Source organism: Balaenoptera ricei, chromosome 20 (assembly GCF_028023285.1).
Source record: "Balaenoptera ricei isolate mBalRic1 chromosome 20, mBalRic1.hap2, whole genome shotgun sequence".
Lineage (NCBI taxonomy): Eukaryota > Metazoa > Chordata > Mammalia > Artiodactyla > Balaenopteridae > Balaenoptera > Balaenoptera ricei.
This window is the reverse complement of record NC_082658.1, coordinates 14828654-14846572: the sequence shown is the minus strand read 5'-3', so window position 1 is coordinate 14846572 and position 17919 is coordinate 14828654. Positions and strand designations below refer to the sequence as shown.

General features: G+C 44.8%; 1 protein-coding gene and 1 pseudogene across 3 annotated transcripts in view; one reads left to right on the top strand and one right to left on the bottom strand.

Moving 5' to 3' along the window:
• ERN1 (endoplasmic reticulum to nucleus signaling 1) overlaps positions 1-17919 on the bottom strand; it is an 84347-nt gene that overhangs the window by 40721 nt on the left and 25707 nt on the right. For all 3 annotated transcript variants that reach the window (XR_009499764.1, XM_059909090.1, XM_059909091.1), the window contains exon 2: positions 16177-16297. Coding sequence is in view for 2 of the 3 variants with exons in the window: in XM_059909090.1 (XP_059765073.1) it covers positions 16177-16297 (121 nt within the window). In the remaining variant the exon portion in view is untranslated. The remainder of the gene's footprint in view (positions 1-16176; positions 16298-17919) is intronic.
• On the top strand, positions 7204-7483 carry LOC132355440 (large ribosomal subunit protein eL43-like; annotated as a pseudogene).

Here is a 17919-nt window from a genome sequence, read left to right as displayed (position 1 = left end):
CCTCCTTGAGTCTCTCCACCTCCTGGCCTCTGTGGCCCTTGCACTGCACTGATTTCTCACTCACCTCTCCCTCTCTCTCTCCCACCCACTCCTCTCCCCTCTCCTCCCCACTCCCTACTCCAACAGGGAGGAACTTTTCCAGGTTCTCCCCTCAGTTCTCTCCGAGAGCACATCCACCTCTGTAGCTTCAACCATAACCACAGTGGGAAAATTCTAGGTCCCCATCTCTCGAGCTCTTCTTTCCGGACCGACTGGACATTTCCACTATCTCCTGCCAGCACCTCGACCGCCACTTGCCCAAATCACACCCTCCATCTTTCTCTCCAGACTTGTCTGACTACCCTATTTTGTTAACGCCATTCTCCTAGAAGACGGGCAAGCCTCAAACCGTTCTGTTGACGCTCATTTCTCCGCCAGCACCTACCATCAGAAGCCAAACTCCGTGGTCTATTCCATCATTCTGTTTCCTACTCCCAGCATCCATTCAACATCATTGGAACCCCTTGTCTTTCAAGCGTTCCCTTCTCTCCTAGTCTGTGTGCCCTCTGGGATCAGAAAGACCTACGCTTAAATCCTACTCTGCCAAATCTCTCTGAGCCTCAACTTCCTCATCAGTGAAGAGAAAGAAAGAAATCGAGATAATAACACCAAACTCATGCAGCATCTCCATGTGGATTAAAGAAGGTTAAATATTTCTTAAGACTGTAACCAAGTGCCTTGATAGAGAAGAGTGATCCTTCTAAAGACGTAAATCAGGTTATGCTTCCCTGCCACTCACAATCCTTTGATGGGTCCCATCTCACTCAGCAGAGGCCAATGTTCACACAGTGGCCTACAAATCCCACGCAATCCCACCCTCCCACACCCACCCTGGCACTCTCCGATTATCTCCTCCTCGCTCTATTCTGGTGAGGAGGAATGCTGGAATGCTGGAATGCCATGCTGGAATACAGGGTATTCCTCGAATACTGCCAAGCCTGCCCCTGCCTCGGGGCCTCTGCATTTACTGTTCCCTGTGCCGAGGTCTTTGATCAAATGTCACCATCTCAGAGAGGTCTTCCACGACCATCTCCTACCCCCCCAGGATTCCCTACCCCTCTTCCCTGCTTAATTTTTCTCCATGACACTTACCACCTCCAAAGTACTGTGTATTTTGCTTATTTTTTTAATGTCTGACTCTGGCCGCTGTAAGATCCAAGGGGGCTGGGATTTATCTTTTGCTGCCTGCTATACCCCCAACATCTAAAACAGTGCCTGGCACACAGGAGCTGCTCAATATATTTACTGAATGGGGCAATAGATAAATGTTAGTTTCCTTCCCCCTTCCACTCCTGCCCTGCGATATCCATCGCTGATCACTTCTACAATCCAGCAGTTATGCTCCATCAACCCTCAACCCAGAATCCACCTAGCAATCCCCTTTCCTCTGCCCAGGCTTCTGAGCACTGCCGAAGAAAACACTATAATCACTTGTGGAGATACCAAAATATATGTATGGCCAGCTGGACCCCATGTCATAGGAGATATGTTTATCTACTTCCTGGTTGGCCTCTGTTCCCCGTTCCTCACAGTTGGTGTTTCAGACCTTCACTCCTTGCCTCAAGGCTCCTTCCTCTCCGCACATGACTCCCCTCTGTGGCACAGGGGAAGTGAGGGGGGCAGAGCGAGTTCTCAGAAACTTCCTACCCCTCACCCTCCAGGTTTGCCCAACCCCACCCTTCCCTTTACATCTCTATAAAAGGACGTTTTCACCTTCATGTTCACAGATATTTCACACTCACACATCTAAAGCCCCCAGACGGTATCCTGTCTCCAAGGATCTTCAAATCCTTCTGGCTAACTCCTTCCCCTCTGCCTACAAACACGTCAAACCTCTGGGGTCCCCTTGCCTCCTTTGTACATGCTCCCCGTTCTCTCCTAAATGTAACCACTTTAAGTGTACAGTTTGATGAGTCTTTTTTTTTTTTTTTTTTTTTTTGGGCCATGCTGCACGGCTTGTGGGATTTTAGTTCCCCGACCAGGAATCGAACCTGGGCCCTCGGCAGTGAGGGCACAGAGTCCTAACTACTGGATCACCAGGGAATTCCCTCGATGAGTCTTGAAAAACACGCACATCCACGTAGCTACCCTCACGATCAAGATACAGAATATTTCCATCACCCTGAAACATTTTCTCATATCCCCTTAGATTCAATACCCTAACCCCCACCCCAGACACCACTGACAGATCTGTTATGTTTGTTCTAAAATTTCACAAATGGAATTCATACAGGAGGTTCTCTTTTGTGTCTGCCTTCTTTCTCTCTGCATCATGTTTCTGAAATTCACCCATAATGTTGAGTGTATCAGTTTGTTCTTTTTTGTTGCTGAATAGTACTCCACTGTATGGGCATACCACCAATTGTTTATTTATCTGTTGATGGATGTTTGGGTTATTTCCAATTTTTGACTGGTAAAACGTGAATAAAGCTGCTAGGAACATCTGTGTCCACGTCTTTGGACCTATATTTTCATCTCTCTTGGGAAAATACCTGGGAGTAGAATGACTGAGCCATACTGTTTACATCTGACTTGACAAGAAACTGCCAAACAGTCCTCCAAAGGGGCTGTACAATTTTGCATTCCCACCAGCAATGTGTAAGTTGCCTAGAGTTTATCTTTTAAAAATTTTTTTTAACACACAAAAATCAACTGATAAACATGTTGACATCAAAATTAAAAACACAGTATCATGTACAGTTCTTAAAAAAATACTTAGGTGTAAATCAAACAAAAGAGGGACAAGACTTACATGTTGAAAACTTCAAAATGCTGATGAGAGAAATAAAAGATCTAAAATGCAGAGACATACCATGTTCATAGTATAGAAGATTCAACATAGAAAAGATACCAATTCTTCCCAAATTGATATACAAGTATAATGCAATTCCTATCAAAATTCCAGAAAGATTTTTTTTTTAAACATCTTTATTGGAGTATGATTGCTTTACAATGGTGTGTTAGTTTCTGCTGTATAACAAAGTGAATCAGCTATACATATACATATATCCCCATATCTCCTCCCTCTTGGGTCTCCCTCCCACCCTCCCTAACCCACCCTTCTAGGTGGTCACAAAGCACCGAGCTGATCTCCTTGTGCTATGCGGCTGCTTCCCACTAGCTGTTTTACATTTGGTAGTGTATATATGTCCATGCCACTCTCTTCGTCCCAGCTTACCCTTCCCAGTCCCCGTATCCTCAAGTCCATTCTCTACGTCTGCGTCTTTATTTCCGTCCTGCCCCTAGGTTCTTCAGAACCCTTTTTTTTTTTTTTTTTGCCTATAGTTTTTTAAATGTTGATTCCTAGGTCTTTCCCCCAGGAAGTTGATTCTGTAGGTAGAGCCAGGAAATTTGAATTTTTAACACGTGAGGTAATTCTGACGCTGAGCCATAGTGGGAAACCAATATGCTCCGGATCCTCTGTTTCACCCTCTCACCTTCCATACCTTTCTCAAGGCACTGCTCTCTGGTCCCTACCCTCAGGATAAGGTCAAAACTGCCAGTGTCAAGCTCCAGTGGCCGAGTCTAATAAACACTGACAAATCCTTCTCGTTAGGTCTCCACGTGACATCTGACAACATTCTCCAGTGGAGCCCCTGACCCAGTCCCACTTCCAACTGCTGATGGAGCCTCTCAGCCCCCGAACCTGTCATCCATCCTGAACCTGCTCCGCCTTTTGCATCCCCCAGATCGGTTCGCTGACCCCACTTCCACCCGGGCACACAATCTGGAAGCTCAGAGTTCTCCTGATTCCCCTCCCCTTCTCTTAATTCTAACCCTCTCCCATTCAGTTAGATCCTGAGTTTTATAAGATTCGACCTACTAAACGTTTCTCAAAAATCTATGTCCTCCTTTTCCTCTCCTTCACCAAAATGTGGCACTCACCACTTCCCACTGGCTCTACGGCCGTCTCCTAACCAAGCTCCCTGTCTCGGATCTCTGCCCTTCAGACAAGCACTCCACCCACCGCCCGAGGGCTGACAAAGGCAAATCTGCTCTTGTCTTTCCTCCACGTAAAATCCTACAGCGGCTCCCCTCTGCCGACTGAATACCTTCCATCTCTGTGGCTCAGGTCAGAGGTTCCCAAACTTTCTTGGTTCACAGCACCCTTAGGGTCTCGGTAATTTCTTCACAAGGCCCAAGGCCAAAAGAAATACCTAATGGTTCCATTTATTAAGTGGTTAGGTCCAAACGATTTAAGTATTTAGGGCCTCGCAACTTAGAGGCCATGTGGAAAAAAATACTACTACACGTAAACTGAAAGAGAAATGTTTATTTCATTCTTAACCGTAATTACTCACTAGCGGGATGTGTGTACCTGTTGGGCGCTGCACATATTCCAAATCTTACACTCTTGTTAGACACAGCCACTCTCATTACCGTTCCATGTTGATTTTCATGTGGTATTTGAATTGTATCACAGCGACGGCCCAAAACTCAGCTGTGCAAAGACACATCCTTGAAAGGAAAGTAGCACAATCTAATGTTGAAAGTACCAACTACCTCAGGCCCACGTGGTGTTTGACACTTGTGGAGTACTGCTGAATTTCTCTTAAAAGTTTAAGACTAGCTGCAGTGCCTCGAGAGCTTGCTGTGGCTCCCAGGGCCCCCTCAGCACACAAAGGAACCACAGGCCTCAAGCATTCAAGGCTCTGTAAAACCTGGGCCCAATTCTTCTTCATCACATCTCTTCCCCAAACTCAGCCCATGCTTTCATGTCAGCCTCTGTGCTACCATTACCTGCCCCAACTCCATCTATCTACCTCCGCTTGTCCTTCAAATGCCCCTTTCTCCAGGAAATCAGAAACTGAACGCCTACTGCACTTGGTATGCTCTTTTTTTCTTTCGGCTGCCACGCAGCTTGTGGGATCTTAGTTCCCTGACCAGGGATCAAACCTGGGCCTCCTGCAGTGCAAGTGTGGAGTCCTAACTACTGGACCGCCAGGGAATTAATTCCCTTGGTAAGTTCTTATGATGCACTTACCACATTTCTCAGGGGACAGGCACTTAATTGCATGTGGCCTCTCTGGTTCTCAAAGATCTGGGGGCTGGATTGAATTTTAAGCACTTTGTAGGGCAGGGACTATCTATTTTGTTTCTTGTGAAATACACACAGGAAAGTGCCTGGGGCTTATGACAGTTCAATGAATACTCAGAGCGTGAACTCCTGTGTAACTGCTGCCCGGGTCTTTGCTCCCCTCATACTTAGCAGGTAATGCTGTCTGCAGAATGAAAGGAAGTCGATAATTTAAGATATCCAATACTGCATGTGGGATATAATCATTCTGATAAGTTTATCCTAACAAGAAGGACTTTTCCACACGAAAACCTACATGATAAAAGCTAAAAAGAACTGCCCAGGTGTAGCTCCGTTTGTTGACTCACATTTAAAAATTACTTAAATTTATGGGAAAAAATGATATGGCATTTGCTTCAAAACGATGGAGGAGGGGGGAGGGGGACGTCACGTGTGGATCTTCACCGAAGCTGGGTGGCTGGGTGCATGTGGCTTTCTTACTATTCTCTTTACTTTTGTGTGTGTTGAAGTTTTTCTAAAATGAAAAAAAAATTTAAGAAGAGGAGCTAAAAAAAAAAAAAAAAAAAAAAAAAGCTATTTAAGGAATACCTTTCCAGGGGGTTAAAAAGAAAGGCCTGTTCTTCCTGCCTGCCCTCAGCTGTCGTATAAATCTTGAGAGCCTGATCCTACAATGTCACAGGGCTGGAAGAGAGAAGAGAAACCCAGGGGACGAGCAAGAAGGACCCTGTCAGCACTATTTCAGGCTTCCCCAAACACAGAAAAATGCCTCTGATGAAGTCAACCACAATTTAAATAATTGTCTCAAACCGCTGTTTGGGACCGACAGCCCCTCTTTGGAGGAGACTCTGGGCAGACTTACTTTCACGGAGGAAGGAATAAGATTGCTTTGATTACAGAAGCCGCCAGAACAGGCTGCCCATTTGACTGGAGCTCAGGGAGCCCTATGAGATCATTCTCTTCCCTTCCCTAGATGAGCATCGATATTTCTGGAACACACTGCTTCTCCGGAGGCATCTAGATGGGCACTGGCTTTACTGCCCTGCTCCTCCTCACCCCTTCTTTCTAAAGCACAACCGCCCAGCTGGCCCCGACACACCTGGCATTTAAAACCAGCTGCCTCTCTGACTGGGAGACCTCTCCAGGTACAGGTTAGATGTCGTGACACAGCTAGAAATTCTGCAAACCAGACCCTTCTAAGTGCACCTCCAGCAGCGACCAGAAATGTTTTGGGTTGGCCCTCCTGAAAGGTATTTAAGGACCAAAAGACCACAAATGAAGTCCCAACTGCTTTTGTGCTCCCTGTAAGCATGCCCGTACGCCAAATATTTGAGAGCCTCGTTCCTTCTGCGAGCAAAACAAGAAAGGTGGTTGCACGGTAGGCGGTGAGACCTTGGAGAAGAAAGGGGTGGAGACTCTGGGAGGTGGTGTGGTGGGCACTAAGGAGGGAGCAGCTGGAGGCTTCCGAGAAGAAGAGAAACGTGGTACAAGCCTCTGAAGGAAGGTGAGACAGGCAGGCACCAGGGGACACAGTGGATGAGACAGAGGAGAAGAAGGAATCACAAAGGGTGGTGAGGAAGGCAATGCCATAACCCCAGTAAGAAGGTCTGAGCCAGTGGGGGCAGGGGAGGGTGGTGGTCAGGAACCAAACAGGAGGGGGAGAAAAATATCAACAGGACTTTGTCCTGATCAGAAAAATGAAGTGCAGGAAAGGAATGAGTTAAAGAGGACATGGAGATTTTAATCCTAGCCGATGGTGAAACTAGATCGGTTAGTCTGAAGGCAAAAACTGCTATTTCCTCAAGAAAATGCTTAAGGGTCGAATACTGTTTTCTTATAAAACTTATTGGTAGAAACAAGTCATTCACACACACACACACACCCTTAACTCAAAACTTAAGTCTCCCCAATATGGTTCATGCACTCAAGTGAACCAATCAGGGAATCCTCATTTCCTCCCTCCAGAGGGAAGGAACTTTGATTATCTGTGCCTTAAACTCCCCTTGAAGTTGTTAGGTCCAAGTTGTAAGGTGGCAAGTCTCAAATGTTCCTCGAAGTTCAGCTTTCTTGAGGACAGCATTTTAAAATAGACATCTAGCTCTCTGGGCTCGGACCTAGGTTATGGCGACATGGCTAAATGCACCAAGACGGTCGGAATCGTGGGTAAATATGGGACCCCATATTATGGTGCATCCCTCAGGAAAATGGTGAAGAAAACTGAAATCAGCCAGCACGCCAAGTACACTTGTTCCTTCCGTGGCAAAACCAAGATGAAGAGACAAGCTGTGGGCATTTGGCACTGTGGTTCCTGCATGAAAACGGTAGCTGGTGGTGCCTGGACCTACAATACCACCTGCCATCACAGTAAGGTCTGTCATCAGAAGACTGAAGGAATTGAAGGACCAGTAGAAGTGCCACCCTTTGAAATGTTGCTAGCCTATGATTCATGGGTTAATTTATGTAACAAAAATAAATAAAATAAAATACAATGGACATCTAATCAGAAGCTCCTAAAATCCACAGTGAAATTCCAAATCTCATCAGAACTGGGGGAGGATGCCATGAGTTTTCTTGCAGGGGAATCTCTGTAAGTCACCAAATGTCATGTGTGACAAAGACGATCCTGTAGAAATACCAACGTAATCTGAAAAACCACCCATACCAAAGGCTGTCGCACTCTATGGTCTTACTCATCCTCACCTCAGCAGAAGTAACTCAGACCCAAAAAAGCACACTGCATGCTATAACCAGCTGTGAAGGAGGATAAGACAATTTAATGCATGGAACTACACCCCAGTGCCTCTCAGGATGTCACTAACTTCACAGAATTCATTCTTGAGCCATGGGAGTGTTCATCCAAAGATGAGCAAGAAGACAGTAACAAAGTCACAGCCAAAACTGGCCTTTCATCGTGTGCTTCAACATTCACAACTGTATTCCGATACATTCCAAGCAATGCCGCAGAGAACACCCGCTGGAGATGAAACCTATGCTACTGTGTGTGATGACTGCTATTTATAAGCCCCTCCGTACGGTGAGACGTATTATTCTGAAGCAAATCCCAGGTGTGTGGGAGGGACGTGAATGGGGGTACAGAGAAATGAGACTGGGTACCAGCTGGTGCTTACTGAAGCTGAGTAATGGGTACAAGAGGCTTCATTATATAATTATGTTTGTATATGTTTAGAATCTTTCATGATAAAATATAAAACACAAAAAAGAGAAAATACTTTTTCAAGAGACTCAAAAGCAGAAACAGGCCTCTCACACAGCCCCTCTCAAAAACTTAATTTTCAGTCCTCCAAAACAATGGAGAACAAATAAACACCTTTTTCGTGCTTAAGCAATGAGGGAGAAAGGTAGTGATGCATACCTTAAGTCTAGAAAATTCCTTAAGAGGAAACAGATTAGAACTACTAACGAAAAGTCATCCCTTTCACAACCTCCCCTTCTCATGTTTCCCTCACACCTCTGAGGGCAAAGCTCTGACTCTTCAGGGGAACGTGCGCACTGCCTGAAGGACAGGACAGAAAACCAACTGCAGAAAGTCACAAAAAGCCATGTGCAACTCAAGATCAGAAACTGGAACTGGAAACTTCCATGACGGTACATCCTGAGGAGGCAAAGCCCAGCTTCACCTGTTTCTCCGGGTTCCCTGGGACCTGAGTCAGTGTTGGGTGTCTCAGAAGTTTACTAGAGCATCCCTCCCTGTCCAGAGACCCCACCCTCAAGGAGTTAGAAGTCCAGTAGGAAGACAAATGTAAAAAAAATTCACAGCAAGCAGGAAGCGTCATAAGAGAGGCTGCAACGAAGTGCCCCCGGAGCTTGATGAGGGAGGCTGTCACCCTGCAGGAGGAGTCCGGGAGGTGAGATGTGAAGGGGGCCTTAATGGATAAACAGGGGCCTGCCCAACATCGCAGGCTGCTGGCAGGGAACGGACATAAGCGAAGGTCCGATGTCTCCGAGACCTGGAGAGGATATCGTGGCGGCAGCAAGCAGCCGAGGCTGGAGAGGTGGGTGACAGCCCGACTGGGAAGGGCCTTGCACGTGTGCTAAGGAGCTTAGACTCCACCCCGGGGTCCGGTGCTTCGCAAACTAACTGTGGTGAAGGGCCGGCTGTTGAAAATTCCAACCCACCATGGATGAGGCTAACACTACCTTTCTGTACTTCTCGCGGACAAGGAACAGGGGTGGGCAGACCGCACTTGGAGTAGCACTGCCACAGGCAACACCAAGCGCATTTCAGCAGGGAGTGCAGCACGGTCCAAGTCATCCTTCTAGAGGGTTATGTCCAGGGGCTGCGTGCTGGGTGAATGGGAGCGTGAGGCAGGCAGCAGGGATGGCGGTCGGGAAACTGATATGTGAATCCAGGAGGTGGACGTCGAGAGCGGGGCTAGGACACTGGCGAGGGGTACAGGGAGAAGTAGTCAGATCTGGGAGACGCTTCACGGGTCCAGGGGACAGGACGTGGTGACCAAGGAGCAGAGCATCACTCTTTTCTAGCCTGGGTGCAGCGTGACTGTCGGCACAGGCAGGAATTATGAAAAGAGGCACATGGTCTTAGAAAGTCACGTGGGAAGATTTTCTTCAAGCTTCAAATAACTAATTTTGTTTCAATCCTTCCCTCATAAGAAATCTCCAATATTAAGCATTCAGGGGACATCTCAGGAGTCTAGACCTGTCTGGCTGGGAGAGCAGCATATTTTTATAGTTAGTAAAGAATGGTTCTAAATTAGACCCAGTCCGGGACTTCCCTGGCCGTCCAGTGGTTAAGACTCCGCGCTTCCAATGCAGGGGTCGTGGGTTAGATCCCTGGTCGGGGAACTAAGATCCCACACGCCACGGGACGCAGCCAAAAAAATAAGTAAGTAAATAACTAACTAAATAAATTAGGCCCAGTCCTCCATACCTACTATTACTGGAAAGGAGATTGAAGGGAATGGGAGTGGGGTTGCTACAGAACAAGCTGCAATTTGATGAAGATTTGAGAGTCAAACTTAGCATTAACTAGTATTCCAAGGGGAGTGTAAGAAGCCCTAAACCGGCCGTTGCAATACCGAAGGAAGTCCTTTAACTCCACCAAGCCAAGGCAAGCTTTGTAAAATGAATCTAACACAAAACATGACAGCAACATTCTCCGTTTGTATTTGGGCTGGGAGTGCAGCAATGAAACACACTCAACCACGTTCACTGGTGACATTTCAGAGACAGCCAGTGGTGCTGCTACAGTTACAAAATCACAGCTTACAAAGATCACACCTAAGGTAAAATGCCAGGACTCAAATTAGTTTCTGAAAACAAATAAAACTCGTTTTCTGTACTAAGTGTAGTTTGCTGCTGTGGTGTGAGAAATCTCCATTTCTGGGAACAGCGACACGTGTTTGGTTGAGGAACAAAAGCACCTGCCGAAACCACTCTGTAGAAAGAAAAAAAAAAACACTCCCAGTCTGTTGGCCCCTGAAAAAAGTAAACAGTTAGGAAACCATGAAGTGGAATAACAGGTATATACTCTACAGAACCCCAGTTTGATGACTTAAAGGGGTCTGTTTGCATCGGCAAGTTTCTTCCATTTGAGTTTGACTCCCCACTGCCACTCAGGGCCAAGCCCACGTCCGCCCTTGCCTGGACCAGTGCAGTAGCCTCCACCTGGCCCCGTCAGTTCAGCCTCAACACAGCACCTGCTGATCCTGTAAAGGAGAGGCCAGGTGTCTTAGCCCAGGCTGCCATAACAAAATACCATGGCCTGGGTGGCTTCAACAACAGACATTTATTTCTCACAGTTCTGGAGGCTACAAGTCCAAGATCAGGGTGTTGGCATGGCTGAGTTATGGTGAGAGCCCTCTTCCTGGCTTGCAGACAGCTGTCTTCTCACTGTGTACTCATGTGGTGGAGGGATAGTGAGCTCTGCTCTCTTCTTCTTCTTATAAGGGCACTGATCTCATTCTGGGGGCACCACCCTCATGACCTCATCTAAACTCAATCACCTCCCAAAGGCCCCACCTCCAAGTACCATCATTTTGAGGGGGGGTTATTCAACATATGAATTTGGGGAGGACACACACATTCAGTCCATAACACCGGGGTATATCACTCTTCTGCTCAGATTCCTCCAATGGCTTTGAAAAAAACAACATCCTTAACACCAGCCACCAGGCCCTACACCTGTGGTCTCCTTGGGGAGGGCACTGCTCGACAGGCAGTGCTCAGGAAATCTGTGAAGGCATTTCTTGGTGGTCCCAGAGACGGGGCCCTCCTGGTGGGGGGCCAGGAATGCTAGGTAACCCTGCAGAGCTGAAAACTGCCCTGTATCTGCAGGCTGTTCTTATGTCCTGCCAGACACTCACGTGGGCCAAAAACCTTTAATAATTATCTGGGTGTACAACCTACACTGCTTTATATAGGAGCACAAAAGCACTTTTTGCACAAGTTTACACAATGAATCTTCTCAAAATGTGACTACTGTATAAATCAAGTAAGGATGTACTTCTTTTGTTTGGAATATTATGAGAATTGTTTATTTACCATCTTGGAAATCCGGCCACCATCCTAGTCTGCATTTTTATTAGTCGGTGTTAATAGGCACAGCATTCAATCACAGGTGGAGTGTCGGTATGTATTAGTATGTGTCTGAGCCTTTACATGTTAAATTACATACATGTAACTAAAAACTACTTTCTTATTATTTCAGATTACCAGTTGGGTAATATATTTCTTTTTAAAACTGTGTGCATATGTAGGTTACTGTCTATAAATTGTGTTCCAGGCAGTGGTGGGGACAATAAATATTCTGAGGGGACAGGAAGGCCGGGGGAGGGACAAATTAGGAGTATGGGATTAACAGATACAAACTACTATACATAAAATAGATAAGCAACAAGGATATACTGTATAGCACAGGGAATTATGCCCAGTATCTTATAATAACCTATAATGGAATATAATCTGCAAAAAAAACTGAATCACTATGTTGTACACCTGAAACTAACACAACACTGTAAGTCAACTGTACTTCATACACACACACACACACACACACACACACACACACACACGCAGTAAGGGAGCACTGCATCCCTAACATGACTGGCCTCCCAGTTCCTCTCTTACTTCTCTCCTTCCTCCCCACACTGTACTCCAGCCACTCCTACTTCTCTGCCCTTCTTCTCCCTGCCAAGCACACCCACCTTTGCCCCCCGCAACCCATGCCTTCTGCCTAAAGACTCCTCTGCCCCCTAGGGTTCTTGCTCAATGGCACCTTCTCAGTGGGGGTCCCAGTTTTAAATTGCAGCCCCGCCCACCCGACCTCAGCCCAGCTACCTGGCACTCCCTGTTCCACTTCCCTGCTTTCCTTTCCTCCACAGCTCTTATCACCACTATGTACTTTTGTTTTTAAACATCTTTATTGGAGTATAATTGCTTTACAATGGTGTGTTAGCTTCTGCTGTGTAACAAAGTGACTCAGCTATACATATACATATATCCCCATATCTCCTCCCTCTTGCGTCTCCCTCCCACCCTCCCTATCCCATGCCTCTAGGTGGTCACAAAGCACTGAGCTGATCTCCCTGTGCTATGCGGCTGCTTCCCACTAGCTATCTATTTTCATTTGGTAGTGTATATATGTCCATGCCACTCTCTCACTTTGTCCCAGCTTACCCTTCCCCCTCCTCTTGTCCTCAAGTCCATCCTCTACGTCTGCGTCTTTATTCCTGTCCTGCCCCTAGGTTCTTCAGAACCATTTTTTTTTAATAAAGATTCCATATATATGTGTTAGTGTACAGTATTTTTCTCTTTCTGACTTACTTCGCTCTGTATGACAGACTCTAGGTCCATCCACCTCACTACAAATAACTCAATTTCGTTTCTTTTTACAGCTGAGTAATATTCCATTGTTTATATGTGCCACATCTTCTTTATCCATTCATCTGTCCATGGACACTTAGGTTGCTTCCATGTCCTGGCTATTGTAAATAGTGCTGCAATGAACATTGTGGTACATGACTTTTTGAATTATGTTTTCTCAGGGTATATGCCCAGTAGTGGGATTGCTGGGTCATATGGTAGTTCTATTTTTAGTTTTTTAAGGAAACTCCATAATGTTCTCCATAGTGGCTGTATCAATTTACATTCCCACCAACAGTGCAAGAGGGTTTCCTTTTCTCCACACCCTCTCCAGCATTTATTGTTTGTAGATTTCTTGATGATGGCCATTCTGACTGGTGTGATACCTCATTGTAGTTTTGATTTGCATTTCTCTAATGATTAGTGATGTTCAGCATCCTTTCATGTGTTTGTTGGCAATCTGTATATCTTCTTTGGAGAAATGTCTATTTAGGTCTTCTGCCCATTTTTGGATTGGGTCGTTTGTTTTTTTGATATTGAGCTGCATGAGCTGTTGTATATTTTGGAGATTAATCCTTTGTCAGTTACCACTATGTACATTATCTCTGTATCTGTTCCCCCCATAGAATGAAGGCTCTATGAGGGCAAGTATTTTGCTGTATCCTCAGGGTCTAGAACAGTATCTGGATACCTTTATAATCTACTTACGTATTAATGGTTTAGAAATACCAATTTTGAAATCTTCAGTTATAATTGCAAGATTAAAATTAAATTGAAAACTCAGGGTCTCTATATGTTACCATCTTTAATCTTTGTATAGAAATAGAGACAGAGAGGCTACCCAGGGCTGAATTTAGCTAAAATAAGCCAATTTATTCTCAGAAAAACAATGAGACTTAGAACATACTGAAATTTCATTGAATTGAATTTCATTACTTGAAATTACTAGGCCTTAATCGGCTTTCTCTAATTCTGCCTTTAAGTGTCTTTTATCTCCTCCTTGCTCTGCCTACCTAACCAGTTGCTGGATTCTCCTGATTCTATTTCTGGCACGCCTCTCATCCTTCCCACCTCTTCTCTTCCCGCTGCCCCTCTTTCTCAGGTCTGTCTCACGTCTCTAGTCGTCCCATGCACTGCTGCTGGATTAATCTGGAAGCAGAGCACCTGTTGAGTCACTCACCTGCTCAGCCGAGTCAATGGCTCCCAACTTCCTGTTCACTCAAGTACAAATGGCTCAGAGCTACCACAGGGCTCAATATCCCCCCTGCCTCCCTCCCTCCACCTCCATCCCTAAGCTCCTTCCAAACCAGACCAGTCCCCACACCCCAGACCTGGTGCCTCCTTTGCTCCTTTCCAGGCCTCACTCCCGACTGAAAGTCAGTGTATCCACCAAGGCTCAGCTCCAACGCGTGGAGCCTTTCCTGCCCCCGCAGCTGGACACGGGCTCACAGCAGTTCCTAGCACTCTCTTTGGCGGTTACAAGGCTGCTCCCGGTTGAAGTTCTATGTACTTGTCATTCCTCCCTCCCAACTGTGGGCTCCTTGAGGGCAGGGGCTGTCTTTTTCTTCTTTGTGCCCCATACAGTATCTTTCACAGACTAAGTTCTCTAAACGTGTTAAACTTAAAAAGAGGCAAATTCTTTAAGCTCTAAGTTACAGGACAGAACAGATTGATTTTTTAAAAAATTTTTAAAATTTATTTGGTTGCATTGGGTCTTAGCTGCGGCAGGAGGGCTCCTTAGTTGCGGCAGGCAAACTCTTAGTTGCAGCATGCATGTGGGATCTAGTTCCCAGACCAGGGATCGAACCTGGGCTCCCTGCATTGGGAGCGAGGAGTCTTAACCACTGCGCCACCAGGGAAGCCCCCAGATTGATTCTTATGTTTGGCTAAGTAACAAACGAGGCAGGACACAGTTTTGTTGGATACAGCCGAGGCTACTTGCAGAAATTAAGACTTGGAGATCAATTTAAAACAATACATGTAGGGAAAAGCAAAGCAGAAGAATGAAGTGGCTTGGGGGCAAAAATGCCCTGCCTGGGAATACTGAAACTGAGGGACCAGCCCTAACACTTAACAGTGAAAATGTTTATCTCAATCCTTTTGTGACTTGTTGATTTTCATCTCTGGACAAAATCAGAAATTCTGAAATATAAAGAACTCTGCATAAACATGAGGAGGAAGAGCACAGATAATATTCTGGGAGACTGTAAGGCACTGCCAAAACCGGGCTCTCCCATCTTCCTGTGGCCCCTCACTCCTGAGAGACCTGGTCCTTTCTGTCACTTAAAGTCCTTGCTGATCCAAGCAGGCCCAGCAGGTGAGGCAGGGCAGTCTGTGGTACCCCAGCTGCCAGCATCTACGGATGGTAACTAGGTTTGCTGCTGAACTGACAAGATGATGTGTGACCTTCTGATATACGCCAATATTTTTCCATGTAAAATACTGTTTTGGAACATTTTATTAATGAAGGGAAAACACTCGTTGTGCTCAGGAGAATAATGAGTCACAGATTGGTGACGAAAGAGAACATACCGGTCAGACCCGAATTTAGGGACAAAGGAGAATTATGACAGGACTGCATAATAGAGATGACTCTGAAGTCCCCAATCCTGGGATTTGCCTGGCTTTTATCCGGGAAGATTACTTTGGGAATTGAATACAATTTCCCAGCTGTTGGGACTCCACGCTGCCAACCATCACCAGGAAGACAAGATCATAAAATGGAAGCATGGTAGATTAAATGAGAGACAAGCTTAGTCTTCTACTTCCCTTGATGTAAAGAGCCAATAAAGTGACTAACTTGGATGAATGTCAAATCTTACAGCCCTCAGTTATTTCAGCCTCTATAAAAAGAAATCAGTAATTTGAGATTAGAGGAGATACCTTCCTGTAATTATGATTACAAGATTCTAATCATTAGAACTCAAAAAAAATTTAAAGCAGCATGTCTTCCTAAAGACCAACCAGCCAGAACTATTAATAGAAAAGCCTAGAGCCATTTAGACATGAAATCCAGACAGAAGCAAAAATAATAATAATAATAATAAAGATATAGCTTGTCTCAACTGATGCACTTAGCGGATAATCACAACTCAAGCTGTAAACATACCCTTTGAGTGCAACCCCTCTCTTATCCTTGACTCTATTATCCTTTTTAATTTTATTAAATAATGTATAACAGTTTTTCTCTTTTTCTGGAATGTTTCCTTGGAAGCAGTTGAGCAAATGGCCATGTTACCCAAGGACTAAATCCAAATTACCTTCTTTCAAAGTCCATTTGATTGAGCCTGTCCTCTTGCTGACGGCATGCAAACTTCCATCCAGGGTTGACACAAACAACAAGGTTTCAGGAAGTGTCACAGTGCTGGGACTTCCAAAAATCTGCAATGAGAGGTAGAAGAATCTACGTGGTCAATATGAGTCTTCACCTTGGGCATGTACAACCACAGACAGGCCCCTCCCTTACCCCAAAAGTTATCCTTCTAAAATCCACCACCTTACAGATGAAGAAAAACCGAGGCTGACAAACCTAAGTTCCCATCAAGGTTTGCTGCTGAACTGACAAGATGGACAACATCTTGGACAACAGCTGGGTCAGGACTAGAACCAGGTTGCCTTATTCTATCTGAGCAGCAATCCTTCCTGCACACAGGCTTATGACCGAACATGTCAGGGACGGGGATTCCGAAATAATCCAAGGCCAGCCTTCACTGAAACAGAGAAAGTATGCTCAGCTTTCTAACCGACTTCCTTCTCTTGGTTATATTTTATCTTCTAAAACCTGGTTATCTTGCAAGACTCCACGATAAAGAAGAATGCCAACACACCTACACACACCCACACGCACTTACGAAATTTTAAAAGGCAGGGAATTTGGGGGAAGTATTTAAAGCAAAATAGGAAAAACAGTTCTCATAAACTCATAAAGAGTTTATATAATAATAAAACACCAAGATTTTGAGAGAGACATGTTATAAAAGAAAACGTATAAAAAACATAATCCAAATTATTCTTTACTTATAATCAAAATATAAGTTAAATCAAAATGTACTTCTTATGCTTAATGAATTTAAAAAAATATTTTACAGAAAATAGCCAAAGGTAGTGAAATTCACTTTCTCACCCATTGTTGATTGGCAATGAAAATTATAAGTTAGCGCAATCTTTCTGGAAAGCATAAAAGTACTCATATTTCTGATCCTGTAGTTCCACTTCTACATTCTAAAGAAATAACTCTGGATATGGAAAAAGCTCTTTGCACAATGATACTCATTACAGCCTATTTACAAACACAAAAAACAGGAAAGACCTCAATTTTTTTTTTTTAAGACCTGAACTTCTAAATGGCTGAAACAAATTATGACAAAGTCAATGGAATATTATGTAATTATTAAAATAGCACTTGAAAGAATCTACAATATAGAAAAATGCTTGTATATGTTATCATGTGAAAAATATAGAATCCAAAATTTAATGTGCACTGTGGTTATAATTATATTGGACAGATTCTTTTTTTTTTTTTTGGCCTGCCCGTCCTCTAGCTTTGCTAGGAACTGTACACTCATCCACATGGTTTCCATGGGAGCAGCTGTGTGTGTGTGTGTGTGTGTGTGTGTGTGTGTGCGTGTACACACACATGAGCAGGTGATAGCTGGTACGGTTTCCTAGGACAACACCCTTTTGAGGTCTGGGCCCACTCAGCAATGCCACCTTGTAATGAGATTTTCTCTTTCTTTGTCACTATACTGTCCCACCAGTCAGCTGGTTCCTGTAGGTCTTGAATTAAAAATAGGCCAATGCAACTTGCTTACACTGCGACAGTTTGAATTTTGGTACAAACGCTATTTTTAAAATATAGGAGTATGGCTGGCTTTTAGCACGAAACATAGAGACTGGAGGGTTACTTGTGCATGGAAGCCTGATCCCAAAGTACCTGGTCACTCTTAGTAAAAGCCAGGATGACACTAATTAATCCTTCAAAAGGGCAAGTTCAATTAATGGCT